At 35.4% G+C, this 15,595-nt stretch overlaps 1 protein-coding gene across 1 annotated transcript in view; it reads right to left on the bottom strand.

Moving 5' to 3' along the window:
* The window catches only part of GRIK2 (glutamate ionotropic receptor kainate type subunit 2), an 851,151-nt gene extending 838,494 nt beyond the window's left edge, over positions 1 to 12,657 (bottom strand). The window contains exon 1 of the mRNA XM_074187246.1: positions 12,010 to 12,657. Within this exon, the coding sequence (XP_074043347.1) occupies positions 12,010 to 12,124 (115 nt within the window). The 5' untranslated portion in view covers positions 12,125 to 12,657. The remainder of the gene's footprint in view (positions 1 to 12,009) is intronic.
* Between the last annotated feature and the right edge of the window lie 2,938 nt (positions 12,658 to 15,595).

Below are 15,595 nucleotides of genomic sequence, written 5' to 3'. Positions count from 1 at the left end.
AGAAAAGGTCCTAGTTTTGAAAAATTATGAAAAATTCATGAGATGACAGGAATATGAACTATACAGGATTCACAGATGTGAATGAGATGAGATTCGCATTACTAGAAGAACTGCCCATATCAATGAAATCATAGATCCATTGGAGCCTTTGAGTTTTCAGATATCTCTGTCTGTTTTAAATATATTTAAGTACATGTATAATTGTGTATATGAATGCACATTTAACTATGTAGAAACACATGTGCTCTTAGTATGGGAAAACACACCTCCTACCACACCCTAAAGACTAACCCATTAAAATGTTAATTGGCATGTGGAAATGGTTTTTGAAGTTCAATTTAATTATCTAAGAGCCCAACAACTCAACTTCCCTTTAGAAAATAATTAAACATCAGGTATGATAATAAGAATGACAAGTAATGCACCTGGAGTTTGCCAAGGGAGTCAAGATGCAGAGGGTACCGGTGCCTTCTATGAATCCTTTGCCACTGGAAGACACTTCATTTGACATTTTAATCCTCATTCCCCTGCCTGCCCATACCTCACTACCTCTCATAAGCACTAATGTTTTCAATCCATCATAGGAACAAGGAAATAAGGTGCTGTCTATGTTCAAAAGCTGTAGCCTAGAAAGGTTGTAAGAGGAGCCATAATCCATTATTTCTATTATAAAAGATAAGAGTAAGCCCCTCAGAAGGTACTGTCTATGAGGTGAGGACTTGGACCAATTCCAATTTCTTCATAACACAAGACACCTGTTTCATGTCCTACTATAATAATTTACCAAAGGGCAATATAGTGGTGTTAAAGATTTCATACTGTGTCACAAAGTGCCTAATGGAATTACTTCTGGGGAGAAGAAAAGAATCAAATTCCACATAACTTTATGACCAGTCTTCAAACAGAACAGGATAATATAAATGATATTGAAATAACAGAAATTTTTGAAACACATTAAATATATTACTTGTGTCATATGATAACATTCATACAAGCATCAACTTCTGCATTTTACAAAATAGGATGAGTAAGACACTTGTCTGAAGTTGCCCTACTAAAAAGTAGCAAAATCATCTTTTCACTCTCCCATGTTGTATACTTTTTCTACTATATAAATACTGATTTCTTTATGTTTTCTCAGTGATCTCTTTATTTTTTTTCTTTAAATCAGGTTCAAATCCCTTTTTAAAATTGAGGGGGGAAATTTACTAAGAAAACCTTGATTAGAACCCTTCAGACTCTAGGGCTGAAGCAGGAACTGTGTGGAAGAGGCTTTGCATTACTTCCTGGCAAAAAGGGCTATGAGACAGAGGAAGAGGTGCAATATTGCAAAGCAAGGACTGTAGGAGAAGATGAGTGACTAGCTACTCACACAATTGGGGCAATTAACACTTGACTATCTGTGGGCATTTTTACAACAGATCATTCCCAATTAAGAAGGAGAAAGTGAAACTCAAAAACTACTCTACTGTCCAGAAATAAAGGATCCTGCTGTGTTTTAGTGGAGCTAGTGCAAACATAACCTGAGCAACCCTAGTAGATAAGGGACTTTAAGAAGAGAGAAGAGAGTGGGTTTCTCATCAAGTTCTATTTAATGGAGAATTTTCTAAAACAAAGGGTCCTTTTCCAGAAAGTTTTACATGGAGACAGCGAATTCAACTCTCTTTCAATTTGGGTAAACTGACTTTAAAATAATTGTAAATAATCATTAGCAAGAAAGCAAATGGGTGATATAGAAAGATTGATTTTGGAATCAGAGCATTTATTTTTGATTCTTGTATCTGCAACTTAACTTGATGTGTAATGTTGAACAAGTCACTTTCCTTCTCGAGTCCTCAATTTTCTCATGAATAAAATGAGGCATTTGGACTAAATAATTTTTAAGATTTCTTCTAACTCTAACATTATAAGACTCTATTATCATTTTTTCTGGGCATTGTGGAGAGATGGGGAAAGGAGAAAGAAAAGAAAAACAACACAGCACATGTTCCTATAGCCTTGTATGCAGCAAGCAAAAACTGGAATTTTTGAGCAGGCTTTGGGCAAATCTTGACTCTAAGTAACAGATTACAAGGAGTCTTTGCCAATATTATCTACAGACATTTATGAAGGACTTCCAATGGCTTGAAATTATTGTTGACTCTTCAATGGAAGCATTTACTCAGCCAAATTTGAGGACAGTTATTGACTGTGTTTGGTAGCAATGACAATTTTTTCAAATGTCAATGTGCATTTTACAAATTATATATAGATAAATGACTTCCCAGGAATTATGTTTGCCTTTCAGTTTTGGACTAGATGCCTTCAAAACTACCAAATGCTTCCTGAATCAGATTAAAATGTAATTGGGAATTTTTTTTAACAAAACAAAAACAAAACTAACATAGATAATGCTTACCTGTGGTTTTTCTAAGTTAATATGCACTCTTCAGGGTTCTCTTTCTATTTCAGTTTGTCACCAGTGAATTAGATGATCTCTTTCACTTGCAATTTGAACTCAAATGAGAAGTTGACATTTAAAAAAAAGCAGAATAGCATTTAATAATTTTGTCTTTTTTCCCTCAGTTCAAAACAATTTGTGACTTCATAGAAAGAGGTTTTAAATGTTTTCCATGTTTCATTCATATTATCTTTAAAAAATATTTTTCCAATTCTCCTAATTAAAATTGTTCCAGGATTATAACTCATCATTTGAGAAAGTGGAAAAATAACAGTTAAAAAAAAGAAAAATGCACAGAAAGCTGCTTCTGCCTACCTGTTGAAACCAAACTACCTTAGGATACCAAATAATAACTATAATAATGTAGTACAATTATAAAACTCTTTACAGTTACAAGCCTTTCGGTCTTGTCCTGGGAACTTGGGACTAGATGTACTGGGACTAAGTTTTCCATTCAGTTCCTATTTGCAAATCAGATTAAAAGCTGTTGCATAATCATTTTCTATAGGGCAAACAATTTGTTTAAGAACCAATAATAAAGTAAGTTTGTGGTCAAAATTCCTCTGCTCTTAGAGGAGTCAAAGATATTGGTAGGGTCATCTAAAACTGGAGTCAAATCCCAGGGATACTGAAGGGAGGACCTTGAGGCAGCCAGATCAGCCAGATCAGGAGCAAAATTGAACTGGAGTTTGAGAATGAGTTAGAAGAGTTAGGAATTTTCCAGAAATTTCCACAGGTGCTGCTGAAGTAGCATCTCAAAGAAAATATGTAGACCTTATACTTTAAAAGATATTTGGGATGGAAAAACTCAGTACTAAGTCCTGGTCTTTCCTCCTTTACAATTTTAATTTTACTATTTTAAATAAAAATACTCCATCATTTTGATATATGTTGAAAACTACAAATTTAATATGCAAAATGAAAAGTTAAAAGAAATGAAGTGTAGCAAAATTAATGAATTGAAAATACAAAACATAATTTCACATCTGAAAATTAGTGTAAGGAAGAGCACAGAGAAGTGGGAGAGATGAATATTTAGTTAAGGCTTGAAGGAAAGGCAAATTTTAAAAATTAGAGATTTATTGGGAACAAATTCTTTGTATATATATACATATACATATACATATATATATATATATATATATATATATATATAGAGAGAGAGAGAGAGAGAGAGAGAGAGAGAGAGTGATGGGGGTATCTTGAGGAAAGGTAAAAAGAACAGAAAAGGACAGGAAGAAGAGAAGTAGAGAGTAGTCTAGGTTGTCTAAAAGAAAGACAGCAAGAAAGGACATTGTGTGATTGTGTTGGAAATGGTCATTTAATGTCTGGTTGAGGAAAACCCTGATTATTAGGATAAGGAGCTTGTACTTTGTTGTGCAGGAAACTATGAACTATGGAGGACATTTTGGTAGACAAAAACTTTTTTTGGCATTAATGTGGATAATTGATTGGAGAGGAAGTGTAGTAGAGTAGAAAGCATAAAATACTCAGACTCAAAGGTCTTGTAATTGAATCTTGATTTTGTTACTACCTTGTCAATTAAGTGAGTCATTTAACCAGTCTAGGCTTGGTATAAATGATTTCTAAGGGCTTCTCTTACATCTTCTGAATCCTTTGACTCTATGAGCTACATTTCCAACTTAATGCTTTGATTTAATATTTAATTTTCATTAAGTATAATGGGCAACAAATAATGTATTGAATTCATGATATAAAGGGAAAATAACTGCATAACACTGAAGAATTGATTTTCAGAATACTAGACTGCTACTTACAACTAAAGCCCCAGCATACAAACACATCTTCTCTGAAAGCCTATCAAGGAGCACTAGTCTGTTCAGTCTGATATGAAATTTCTACCAGAATAGTCACTATTTTAGTTAAAAAAATGCTTTACATATATTAAGTGCCTAATAAACATTTCATAAACCAAATGTATTGAATTGCAATAAAACTTTGCTATTATTTTGAAAATAATTTAACCACTGTTTAAATGTTCATTTATTAATTGAAAGGGTAGAGAGAGAGTCTTTTCTTTCTCCCATTACTACATACTAGCAGTTTAGCTTGTTAAAATAGCTAACTATTTCCTAAATCTTAACTAAGAAGGAAAAGAGGCAACAGATATATTTTATGGCTGTATGTTGAGGGGGGAAACATTGACTTTAGAAGGCAAAATTGGAAGATATACTCCAATGGGATTCCAGATGTTAGACTGCTAGAAGGGTCTGCATGAATACTCCTAGCCAGAAAGAATGGGGAAAAATGAGATATCTGAAACAGGGACTAGAAACAGAGTAATGTGCTATTAGGTAGGGAGTTTATTCAGGTAAGGAATATATCACTTAAAATAATTGATTCTTCTTAAAATTTTTGATCAGGGGCAAATATACTTTTCTTGTTAGTACCCTTTACCTTACAAGACTTGTAGAGATTTTACACAATTTCTACCCCTGCTCCAGTGAATAATTCATTCTCTGTTGACTTCTAGAACTAATAATAATCAATTTTATTATTAGCCAATTCAGAAATAGATATTTTTTATATCTGATAAATCACATTTGATTACATGAATTATATAAAGTAATTATATAACTAAATTTACTAAGTTATATACAATTTGGGTTAAGAGAAAGTAGAGGAAGCAGCAAAGAGATCATACAAAATAAATCAAATACCCATGAAGACATTAAAACAGCAAAAGCAGAACAGTTGTTAAAGGTCTGATATCATCTACTCTTCACCGTTTTCTTTTCTCTCTTAAAAACCAATGAATGTCTAAATGTTAAGAAGAAAAGCAAAATAGTTATCTTCAAGAACAGAAAAGAAGGTATACATTAGCAATACATACCCTTAACATCCTCTATAAATTGTCCATCAGTTTTTAACCCCTTTGGATGGGGAGGTGGCGCTTTTAAAATAAGATCTACCTATCATTCCATTCATTATGACAGTTGACCACACATAATTCCTCAGAGCAACTTGGTCCTAAACCTAGGTCTACAGTACATTATGAAAGAATGAAGAAAGCTTACTTAACCTACATTAAATCTTGATAATGCAATAATGAGTCTTTTAAAGGGATAATTTTAATTCCCCAATCTTCAGTCATAAAGACTATAGAGTGCTAATCTGGTTTGCCCTTTCAATTAAACTTGTTAAGGACTTTCTATTTAGTCAGCACCCTGAATGGGCCATTAAAATTCTTGTTCTGTAAGAGTTGTGTGCAGTGCACTGTTGTTTTAAAATTCCATTAAATCCAAATGGTCTTTATCGCCCCATGACCACTGTGACTTCAATCAGCCAATTTAATTACCTTACAAAATTGTCAGCAGAAGCAGCAAAGAAAAACAGGAAGGGCTATGACGTTATCAAATTGAAATCTTCTTCTTCAGTGTTTAATCTAGACCAGTCAATATCAATGATTCTCACCTCCTTTCCTTTCCTGGGGCTTTTGACCTTCCCCTTTATCCAAAGATTTAGGGTTTAAAATGCATTCTGAGCTCTACCACCACCCAGAGAAATGCGATACAAATTGAAGGAAGGTAAGGTATGGCTTTAGTAACTCAAAAAGCATCCAACACTTCCGTTTTATAATACCTGAAATTGCTTCAAAAACTCAGAAAAGAATACTTCTGGAATCCTCACATAGCACATGAGTAATATAGTATATGCATGACTTAAGTAAACTATGTAGAAAGTCCAAAAATTGCTGTTTCTAAAGATGTAAAAATAGACACTAAAATTTTAGGGTAAAAGTATTCAAAAAGAGGTGTATTAGCAATGAAGATTAAAAAAAACCAGAAGACTAATTTAAACCTAGAACTTAGATATGCAATACCTACTGCAAAATACTATTTCTCCAAAACCAGAGTATTTCTACAGAAAACTTGTTAAGATCATTTGACATTAAAGATTATATCATAGTCCTAATGTCTTCACTATTGGTGAGCAACTCTGTAAAGAATCTTGTAGCCAAAGCTTTGACCAGAATTATGGATGGCATTTGACTTCTTTGTCTATGGAAGCAGTTCAAATTAACTTTCTTCTGCTGGGTAAATGTTGAAAGAGAATCATTTGAGATTTGAGCCAATGAGCACATTATGGTGATTACTGGAATTAAACTCAAAAGCTAAAATCACACTGAAGAAATATTTTCTCACATAAAAATCCCTGCCCATTTCTGAAATAGAACCTCAGAAATCCAGAAAAGATTTTTTATTATGTTTGTGTTGGGATGGGCATGCTACATCAAGAGCAAGAATATATATTTCAAAACTGTTTTCTTAAAAAAATCTACCTCAATTAAGAGATATTACATTTTTTTCACTCAGCAAGAATTGCGCTGAGAAGTTTTTTTGTTTATTTTTCTTGAAAAGGTTTCATTCACTTAATTTCCAGAGTTCAATTTCAAATGTGTTCTCAGAGTCCCTGCCTCACTGCACAATTTAAGACTATTCATCACTAGGTTCTCCTTCCTTCCTTTCAAACAATGAGAGAGTGAGTGAGTGAGAGAGAGACACACACACACACACACAGAGACAGAGAGAGACAGAGACAGAGAGACAGACAGAGAGACAAAGAAGCAGAGACAGAAACAGAGAGACAGACACAAAGAGACAAGAGAGAGAGAGATAGAAACAGAGGCACAGAGAGAGAGAGAGAGAGAGAGAGAGAGAGAAGTGGAAGCAGAAGAGAGGAGAGAAAAGATCTTTGAATTTAGCCATTCTATTCATGGTTCAGAGATGCGTTTCCTAATTATTATATCTGCACACGTTTTCTATAACCCAGCAAGGGTATCCTTTTATGGAGGATGCATTGTTTTCATGATGTCTGCTGACCTGAATAAGACATGATTCCATTATGCCAAAAGAAGTTGTCTGTGAACTAAGCCAAAGTAGGGCTTGCTCCTAGATTTGAAAGGAGAGCCCTTCTACAGAAAATTATTACTACATTGGTATACTTGGGAAAAAAAGTAAAACTAAGATGAAATGAAGTTCAAGAGAAAATAGTCTAAAATTCTTTTATCTATTGGGAAGATTTCTGAGAAACCATATTAGCATTTTATTGAAAATATTGGTTGAATTTATTGCTCATAAATTCACTTCCAGGATCATCTAAAAGTAAACTTAACTAAAGAAATCTTTATTGAGAGTCTATAATATGCAGAGCACAATTTTAGGAGATGGAAATTTAAAGATGGATAAGATAAGGTTCCTTCCTGCAGGAGCTCAGACTGTCTCTACACCCTGTTGGAGATATGTTTATATTCTCACTCTGCTACAAACCTTTAAGATAGTTCTCTCTGAAATAAATCACAGATTGTTATAAGCTAGTCCTTCCAAAATGTGCTAAGCTTCCATGAAGGCCATCAGACAGTGAGGGGAAATGAAGTCTTCCTGTTATTTTCATCAGTGGCTCCTTCCAAATCTCTTAGTGAATCTTTTGTGAGGGCAACACTTTGGCAGGTAAGCTCAATGAGAAAACAGAAAATATGATAGTCAAGGACTAAAACAATGAGAGCCTATAGCCTACTACATTCTGAGTGTCAAGGTCTAGAAAAATTGTACCTCTTATTGAATCATAGTTCTTAAACTGAAAGGATCTTAGAGGTCACTTTATAAAAAGGGAAACAGAGGTAAAAAAAAGTACATTATTTTTCCCCAAACAGACACAGTATCAAGCAAAGTTCAGATTCAAAAGTAGGTCCTCTATATCCAAATATAGTGCTTTTGCAATGCACAATTGTTGACCCATAGAGTCCAAAAATAAAAATGTAAAAGTATCGAATGACAACTATTGAAGGCTAAAAGCAAGTAATTAACAATAGACTCAAGAGTAATTCAGGACATTAGAGAGGCACATGGTCTACACCAGCCTGTCTTCTGTTTCATTTAGTCTACCAGCTTTCTGTCTAAAAGCAGCCTTTTGCTTTGAAGAATGTGTATGAGTCAGACATACAGACCTAAGACAGCTGAATTGTCAGTCAAGCTGATCTTGCTGGCTGTAGCCACCCCCACTAGCCCTTTGGGTCTACTCCTCAGGAGGGGATACAGCAATACCTTCACATACTCACATATACCCTCAATAACAACAACAAATTAAAAGATTAACTTAAAACAAGGTAAGGGATGAGAAGGGAGAGAAAACACTAAGCATTAGCCTATTAGCTTTAAATTTCTTGCAAATGCCTCTGACAAGATATCATACATGAATAGACTTCAGACTCTTTCTGAATTCTGGGAGAATACTTTGGCATGCTGACTGAGTCTTCATTGGGAATCTGTGTTTCTGTGTAATCCGATTTTGCTTAAATGTCAGTGAGGAGGTCACCATATGTCCAGAGACCCTTTGAAAAGCATGTCCCTACCCTTATGGGCCAATATTTCAACTCCTGCTATACACAAAAAAGTTAAATGGGCATCTTGGAGGAATTCTTTATTCTGGCTCTCCAAAGCTTGTTCCAAGAAGTTTTACTTTATCCTTCTAGACTTCATGGTGATGAACTCCATCTACCTCTTGAATCTACATTCACTCAGCCTAAAAGTCTATGTGTGTATGTGTGTGTGTGTGTGTGTGTGTGTGTGTGTGTGTGTGTGTGCTAAAAGTGGGTGTGGGAGGAAAAGCAAGGAGAAAGGAAGGAGGAGATGGAATTAATCGAGTGGCAGACACACTCCGAGCAGGTGGCTGCTCTTTGTTATTGTTGGTTTCAACACATCTCAGACAAGACTGTGTGGAAGCAGTAGATGATGAAAGGAGGATTCAGTATCAAGTCACCACAATAATGGGAACAGTAGGAAGGACAATACCAAATCCATGATGGTTAATTTCCACCGGAGGAATGAGGGGGTTGGAGGACTTTGCCAGCTCTCAGCTCTCTCTCTCTCTCTCTCTCTCTCTCTCTCTCTCTCTCTCTCTCTCTCTCTCTCTCTCTCTCTCTCGTTGCCATAGTATTGCTGGCTGAGAAGCAAAAGCGGAGGCTGGCATGTTGCCTACCTCTTCCTAAAGGGAGAATCTCTCAATTCAGCAGGCTTAGACTAGGCAGGAAGATCACTATCACCCAGGCAGGCAGCCTCACTGAGGCAGCTGAACTTGCAGGCATTATTTGAAGTTTGGGTATGAAAAAAGAAACCTTCCCTAAACTCTAATTCCAGTTCATTTTCCTTAACCACTATCTGAGAGAAAACAGAAGGAAGAGTTGAGCTAGTATTACTTAAAAAAATAAGCTGGAAAGTTCAAAATAATCTTACTAGCTTCTTTACCCACATGTAGATCCTCTTTATTCCTAAAGACATATTTCTCTTCAAAAGGGAACAAAATCTCCTTTATATGTAAGTAGGTGCTTCTTTACCTGCCAAGTTAAAGACAGCAGTTGAGAAAAGCCAGATTGATGCACATAACTGGGAAAAGTTAAGAACACAGACAATCCAATTCATCACTGGAAGTATGGGGGAAAGATCTTGATCCCCATTTGGAAGGAAATTAATCTAGATAGACCCTTTGCCACTCATTCTTAGTATTCAAGTATAAAGGTATTGAGATAAGTCTCACCAGTGCATTCAATATATGTGGTCTACAAAGAATGCATTTTATTTTAAAGTGTCAGCTCTTTTGGACAGCCACTACATGATTCTGTTACAACAGCCAAGATTTTTTAATATGAAGATATGAAATGATCAGCGAATGTAGCAATTTAATGATTCAGCAAATACATGCTGTAAGATCAGAGCAGCAATAATTAAACCTTCTGAGTTTGCACACTGCAAGTCTTTACCAAACATACCCTAAATACATACACACACACATACACACACACACACACACAGACACACACACACACACACACACACACACACACACACACACACACATGCATATGCTTCAATTTATTTTCCAAATAATCACAACAACTCAAACAACGACCTGGAAGGCACAAGACTTTGAATACTTCCCCTGCCTGCTCTAATGAGTAATGCTACAGGACCCAATCAGTGTACACACAACCCTGCAGTGGTATAAGACCTGTTTAATCATGCCCAAAGAAATAAACATTCCTAAGGATGGTTGTTTCTAAGTTGTAACTTACACATCACCTTATATTAAGAAGGAAGCAAATTCAGAAATTCAACACACAAGATCGATAATGATTCTTTAAATACTTGTCAATCTTTTCAACTTTATGGAATAAGAAAGATGCTTTTGGACATTATGAAATGAATGTCTCCCCACCCTGTGTCTAATGGGAAATGTCAGACTTTTACCAATCCATTATCCGCTTTTTTTTGTTTGTTTGTTTTAAGATTCTAAGAGATATATGTAGCTACTTTCCAGCATAAATTTGTCTGAGTAACTTTCTGTGTTTCCCCCCCCTTCATAATAGATTACATTTGTTTTCATACTCAGTCTGACATAAATCATCTTAAATTATCAAAAGCAGATTAATTGTGTGAACATAATATCTTGGTTTCTTCCATATTATACTCAGATCTTCCTTGGGGAACTTTCCGGGACTAGTGCTACTCTCTTCTACAACAACAACGTGGTCATTGAAGTGTTGTTGTACATTGATCACACTTTATTTCATCTAAGTAAATATCTCTCTCTCCAAGCATTTCACCTAAAAAAGTTTTACATTCAGATTTTAATATGAATTTAAGGAATACCCTAATTTCATGGATGGACATAAAGATTCCCTGTAATCTCCACTCACTCCTCTATTGTTTTTGAAGCCCCTGTTTCATGTGAGGTTAGGGTGCAAGCATTATAATATTATTTCTCCTCAGTTAAATACTGTTGGAGTGGGATGGGCTGAAGGTGCGGGAGGGGAAAAAAAGAACAAGTAACTCACACATACACACATTCACAGATACATCGCTCAGTTCACTTAACAGGGGCTAGTTCATACTGATTCATCGGAAAAGCTCAACTTTCAACGTTTAAATATTTTTCCTCCCTGTTTGCAAGCCTGGGGCTAAAAATCTTAAAGAAATACCAACGTTTTATTTCCAAAGAGGAATTTAAAAATTAAAAAAAACCACACACACAGCTTAATACTCTTGACAATGTCTTATGTGATTCTGCCCGGGGCACTCCAAGTTCTTAGCGAGGAACGTGGGGAAACTGGGAACTTACGAACTAGTTGCCAAATTTTAACTAATCAGCTAATAACAGAACTCGACTTTCCACCGCTATGAAAATAAACGCCCAGTACAAGAAATCAACACAAGGGCTGATCGCTCTGCAGCCAGAGACCTGGGGGGGGGGGGGGGGGGGTTAGACAGGCAAAGCTGCCAGTCACTTTCCGCACAATTATCATCATTTTTGAGATATTCTAGCTCCAACACGTAAATATACAGTCCTTCGATCCTGCTGCCTGGGGTTAAGGCATTAAGTCGGGATTGGGGAGGAAGACAGAAACTAGCGAGGTTCAGTGTAAGTCTCCAGAGACTGGGGAACATCTATCAGACTGAGGAGAACCCCCTTTCAGAGATAAACATGCGTATTTACATTGGGCTGCTACGGCGGAGCTTTGCTAACGTACAACAAACAGGGATGGGAAATCTTACCAAATCTTAATACATGTGTGGTTCCTTGAGAATATCCAATCCACAGTAAGCAGAGAAGGAGTCTAATGGTGCACCTGAAGACTGGGTTACTTAGAATCGGGGAAATAATCTTCATGGTGTTTCTATGCACACACGCGCTGCACCTACTTCCCCTTTTAAGCGTCAGGCTCCCCGGTAGGGTAAGAATGAGAATACGTAGACTGAGGGCCCTCAGACACGATCACGGCATGGTCACAGAGAGAGGAGCGAGTCTACGCTGCCCAAACCCATTAGCAGTCCCTGCATGTTCTTCACTCACTGCGCCAAGGAGCAACCTTCAACTGCAAGGAATGGTGGGACATCCATGTTAGTCGGGGAGAATCCTTGAGAAATCCAAAACACACACACACACAATGTCCAGTCGGGTAAGCCTGAGGAAGCAAAGGAGGAGGAAAATCAATAGGGAATCCAGCCTGGAAAATCGCGGAGATATCGAGACATAGCAACAGTCACCGTACAAAGGGCTCTTTGCTAGGCTTCTATTCTACTGCACTGCTGCACAGCTTCTGACGTGAAGCCAAGATTAAGTGAGAAAAATTGAGATAGCTGCTCTCCTCTTAAGGCTGGCTGCCAGACAGCTTTCTCAATATCTCTTATGCAACTGATCTGAGCACCCTTGTGTTGTAGGAAATAAGTCGTGTTTGTTTGGGGGGGGGGGGGGATCCTTTTTGGTTTTTCAACAAAAGCCCTTCCCTAAAGATTGACTAGGGTTCATACAGTTCTATTAAGATCAATTCATAAATTTTAATAAGTGATTAGCTAGGTCGAAGCCACTATTACTTAGAAGCCGTTAAAGTTGGGGGTGGGGGTGGGGAGAAGGAATGTATTCCAAAACTATCAGAGGAAATACTGATAGTCTAACTCATGTTTAGGCTTATAAAAGGTTTTGAAATTCACGTTCACTTTCTATCACTTATTTTTATGGAATAGAATGAAAGTGGTCTTTAAAAAACTTATGAAGGACATCTCTTGATTACAACTCCTGACTAGAAGATTTCCCTTTACACATTGGTTTTGTTGTTTCTTTTATTTTAATGCTAAAGATAAGGTAAGTGGAATCTATTTGATCACTAGTTTCTCAACTTGCCTGGGAGCACAATACAAAAAAAAAAAGAAGAGAGCAAATGATGCTTGGATTTAGGTGACAAACTCCAAGTGCTTCTATAATTCATGTTCACGTTTCTTGTTTTTTTTTTGACAATATATTGGTTATTTATAGGAGGCAGAAGATCTCAGCTTAGCTTGAACAACATGAAACATCTTTGCCATCCTTGTAAGTGTTCTCTAAGTTTCTAGTAGTTTTCTGGTGGAATATTTTGGATCCTACCTAAATATCTGTATTTCTAGTAGGAGAGTTTGCAGCTCCAGCTAAGGTGATACAACTTTCTCAGAGTAATGCATCCTTTAAAAAAAAGTAAAACGAATAAGGACTTTACGTCTTTAAATGTCCTTAAAATACAAAAATGCACTTTTTAGCTGAAAAGCTGTATGATATCTTAAAAGCACAGAAGTGTTAAGGTAGTCAATGTTGTTATTTCAGATTTTAAACAAGCTACCTTTGAGGTTAATAAAGATTTAATTATTCATCATAAAAAAATTGAAGACCCCAAAAGGCAAATCTTCAAAACTATAAACCAATACTTTCTGAGAAACCACTCAATTCCTAACCCACCCACTTTCCTCCTAAAAGAGGAATTCCTTTCAAGTGTGAAAGTTCAACATAGAAATGAATTATGAGAATATATACTATAATGTTGATATATGCTAGAAATACAAATGTCAGATCTTTTTAAAGACTAACATGACTGCCATTTAGTTCTTAAATTGGTTCATGTTTTAAACAATGAATATGATAATGAATATTATCTATATTTTTCTTTTTATAGATTCCTAAGTTGTAAAACATAATAACAAAAACTCTCAGCAACTTCTGCCTATTTTGTAATAGTGATTTTTTTCTACATATCCTAATTTAAGCAATTGTAAAATGATGAATTTAAAAAAACACATTCTGCAATGGTATTAAATGTCATTGATTTTTTTTAAAGATGGAAGCATAACTGCAGTGTCAAAAATAAGTATCATGAATGGCTAGTTCTGCAGTGGAGCAGGCAATTCAATCAAATAATTTGACTATTTGAGCATTTTAAAAGGAACACTTAGTGCTAAAACTAAGGGTATCTAGCGACTCCTTCAGTCCATATTTAGAATAGCTCTTGAAAAATATGAATAGTCCAATAAGCTTTTTCTTATGTTTGTTCCTTCATTTATTACATTCTATTTGAAAAATTTACACTTGGTTTTATGAGGACTTAGCTCTGAAGCAATTTTGAATAGCCTAAATTTCCTCTAATGCCTAAACATTGTAGAATAATTGCCTGATAGTGGTTGTTGTTTTTTTCACTCGAGAACAATCAAAACAGTTTTTTTTCCTGTGTACCTGATATTTAATGTATTCTGAAAAAATAAAGGATACTATTATTTACTTTTTTCGTATTTCAAGTTAACATATTGTAAAACTTAGGATGAAGTTTTTCATTTTTCCTACTTAGTACATGTCACCTAAACTGTTTTTGGTTTGTGTGAACTCAATATGAACACAACTATTAGTCTTAAAAGGTGTATGAAGAGGTAAGTATTAAGTTTCCAGGTTCACAAAGTTTTCATGCAGTAAATTAATCTCCAAAATTCTGTAGGATATATTACTCTTATAATAATTTCTTCAAAGATTCTGTTTTAAAACTTGCTATTTCACTTTTCTAAAGCATTAGCAAAATAGTTCAACACCACGGACAGCGACTGTACCTGTTTGGGTGAAGGTCTGTAAATCATGTACGACCTTTTTTTCAGAACCATGGACAGTGCTACAAGCTTCGAGACTAACATCCTTATATTGTAATCCACAATAAAGCAACATATTGTGCATTTAAAACCTCAACATGAAAACAACACATGAGGAGGATCAAAGCTTTACTAAAATGAAAATTAATGCTTTTCTTCACATTTTAATAGATCTGGTCTGTTCAATGTTTTGTTTATTAGATTTGTTTCATGATTTCTGAGGACTGTTTTCAGTTTCCGTAATCTTGTTCCATGGGGTTGCAATTCATTTTCCCCCCCATGTACTGTGAAAACCACTCATATTAACTGTGAATTCATTCATTAGCACTAAGAATATCTATTTCTCAGTTAAAAAATGCTTGAAAGACCACCAACAGATCAGAAAACTGAATAAGAGGCTGTCAGTATTCAGTGGCTAAAGACATTTATAAAGTGTACAATTGGTTATAGCATTAAAATTCACCACCTCCAGAATCCCATATGATATTAGGAGAATAAGTTCTATTCTAGTTCTTTCTAATCAAACTTCACAGAAAAAAATTTATCAAAAATAATAAGTTCCCTCTCAACTACAACCACTCCCTAGGTTTAAGAAATATCTTTGTTGAACAAATTTAGAGGGTTTTTTTTAAAACAACTTTAAAATAATACTTTTGATGTTTTATTAGTATTGTACTTGTATGGTAAAGTAATGATTCAATAAATA

Source organism: Macrotis lagotis, chromosome 5, assembly GCF_037893015.1.
Source record: "Macrotis lagotis isolate mMagLag1 chromosome 5, bilby.v1.9.chrom.fasta, whole genome shotgun sequence".
Lineage (NCBI taxonomy): Eukaryota > Metazoa > Chordata > Mammalia > Peramelemorphia > Peramelidae > Macrotis > Macrotis lagotis.
Note: the sequence above shows the minus strand (reverse complement) of the source record. Positions and strands in the feature narration are given on the sequence as shown.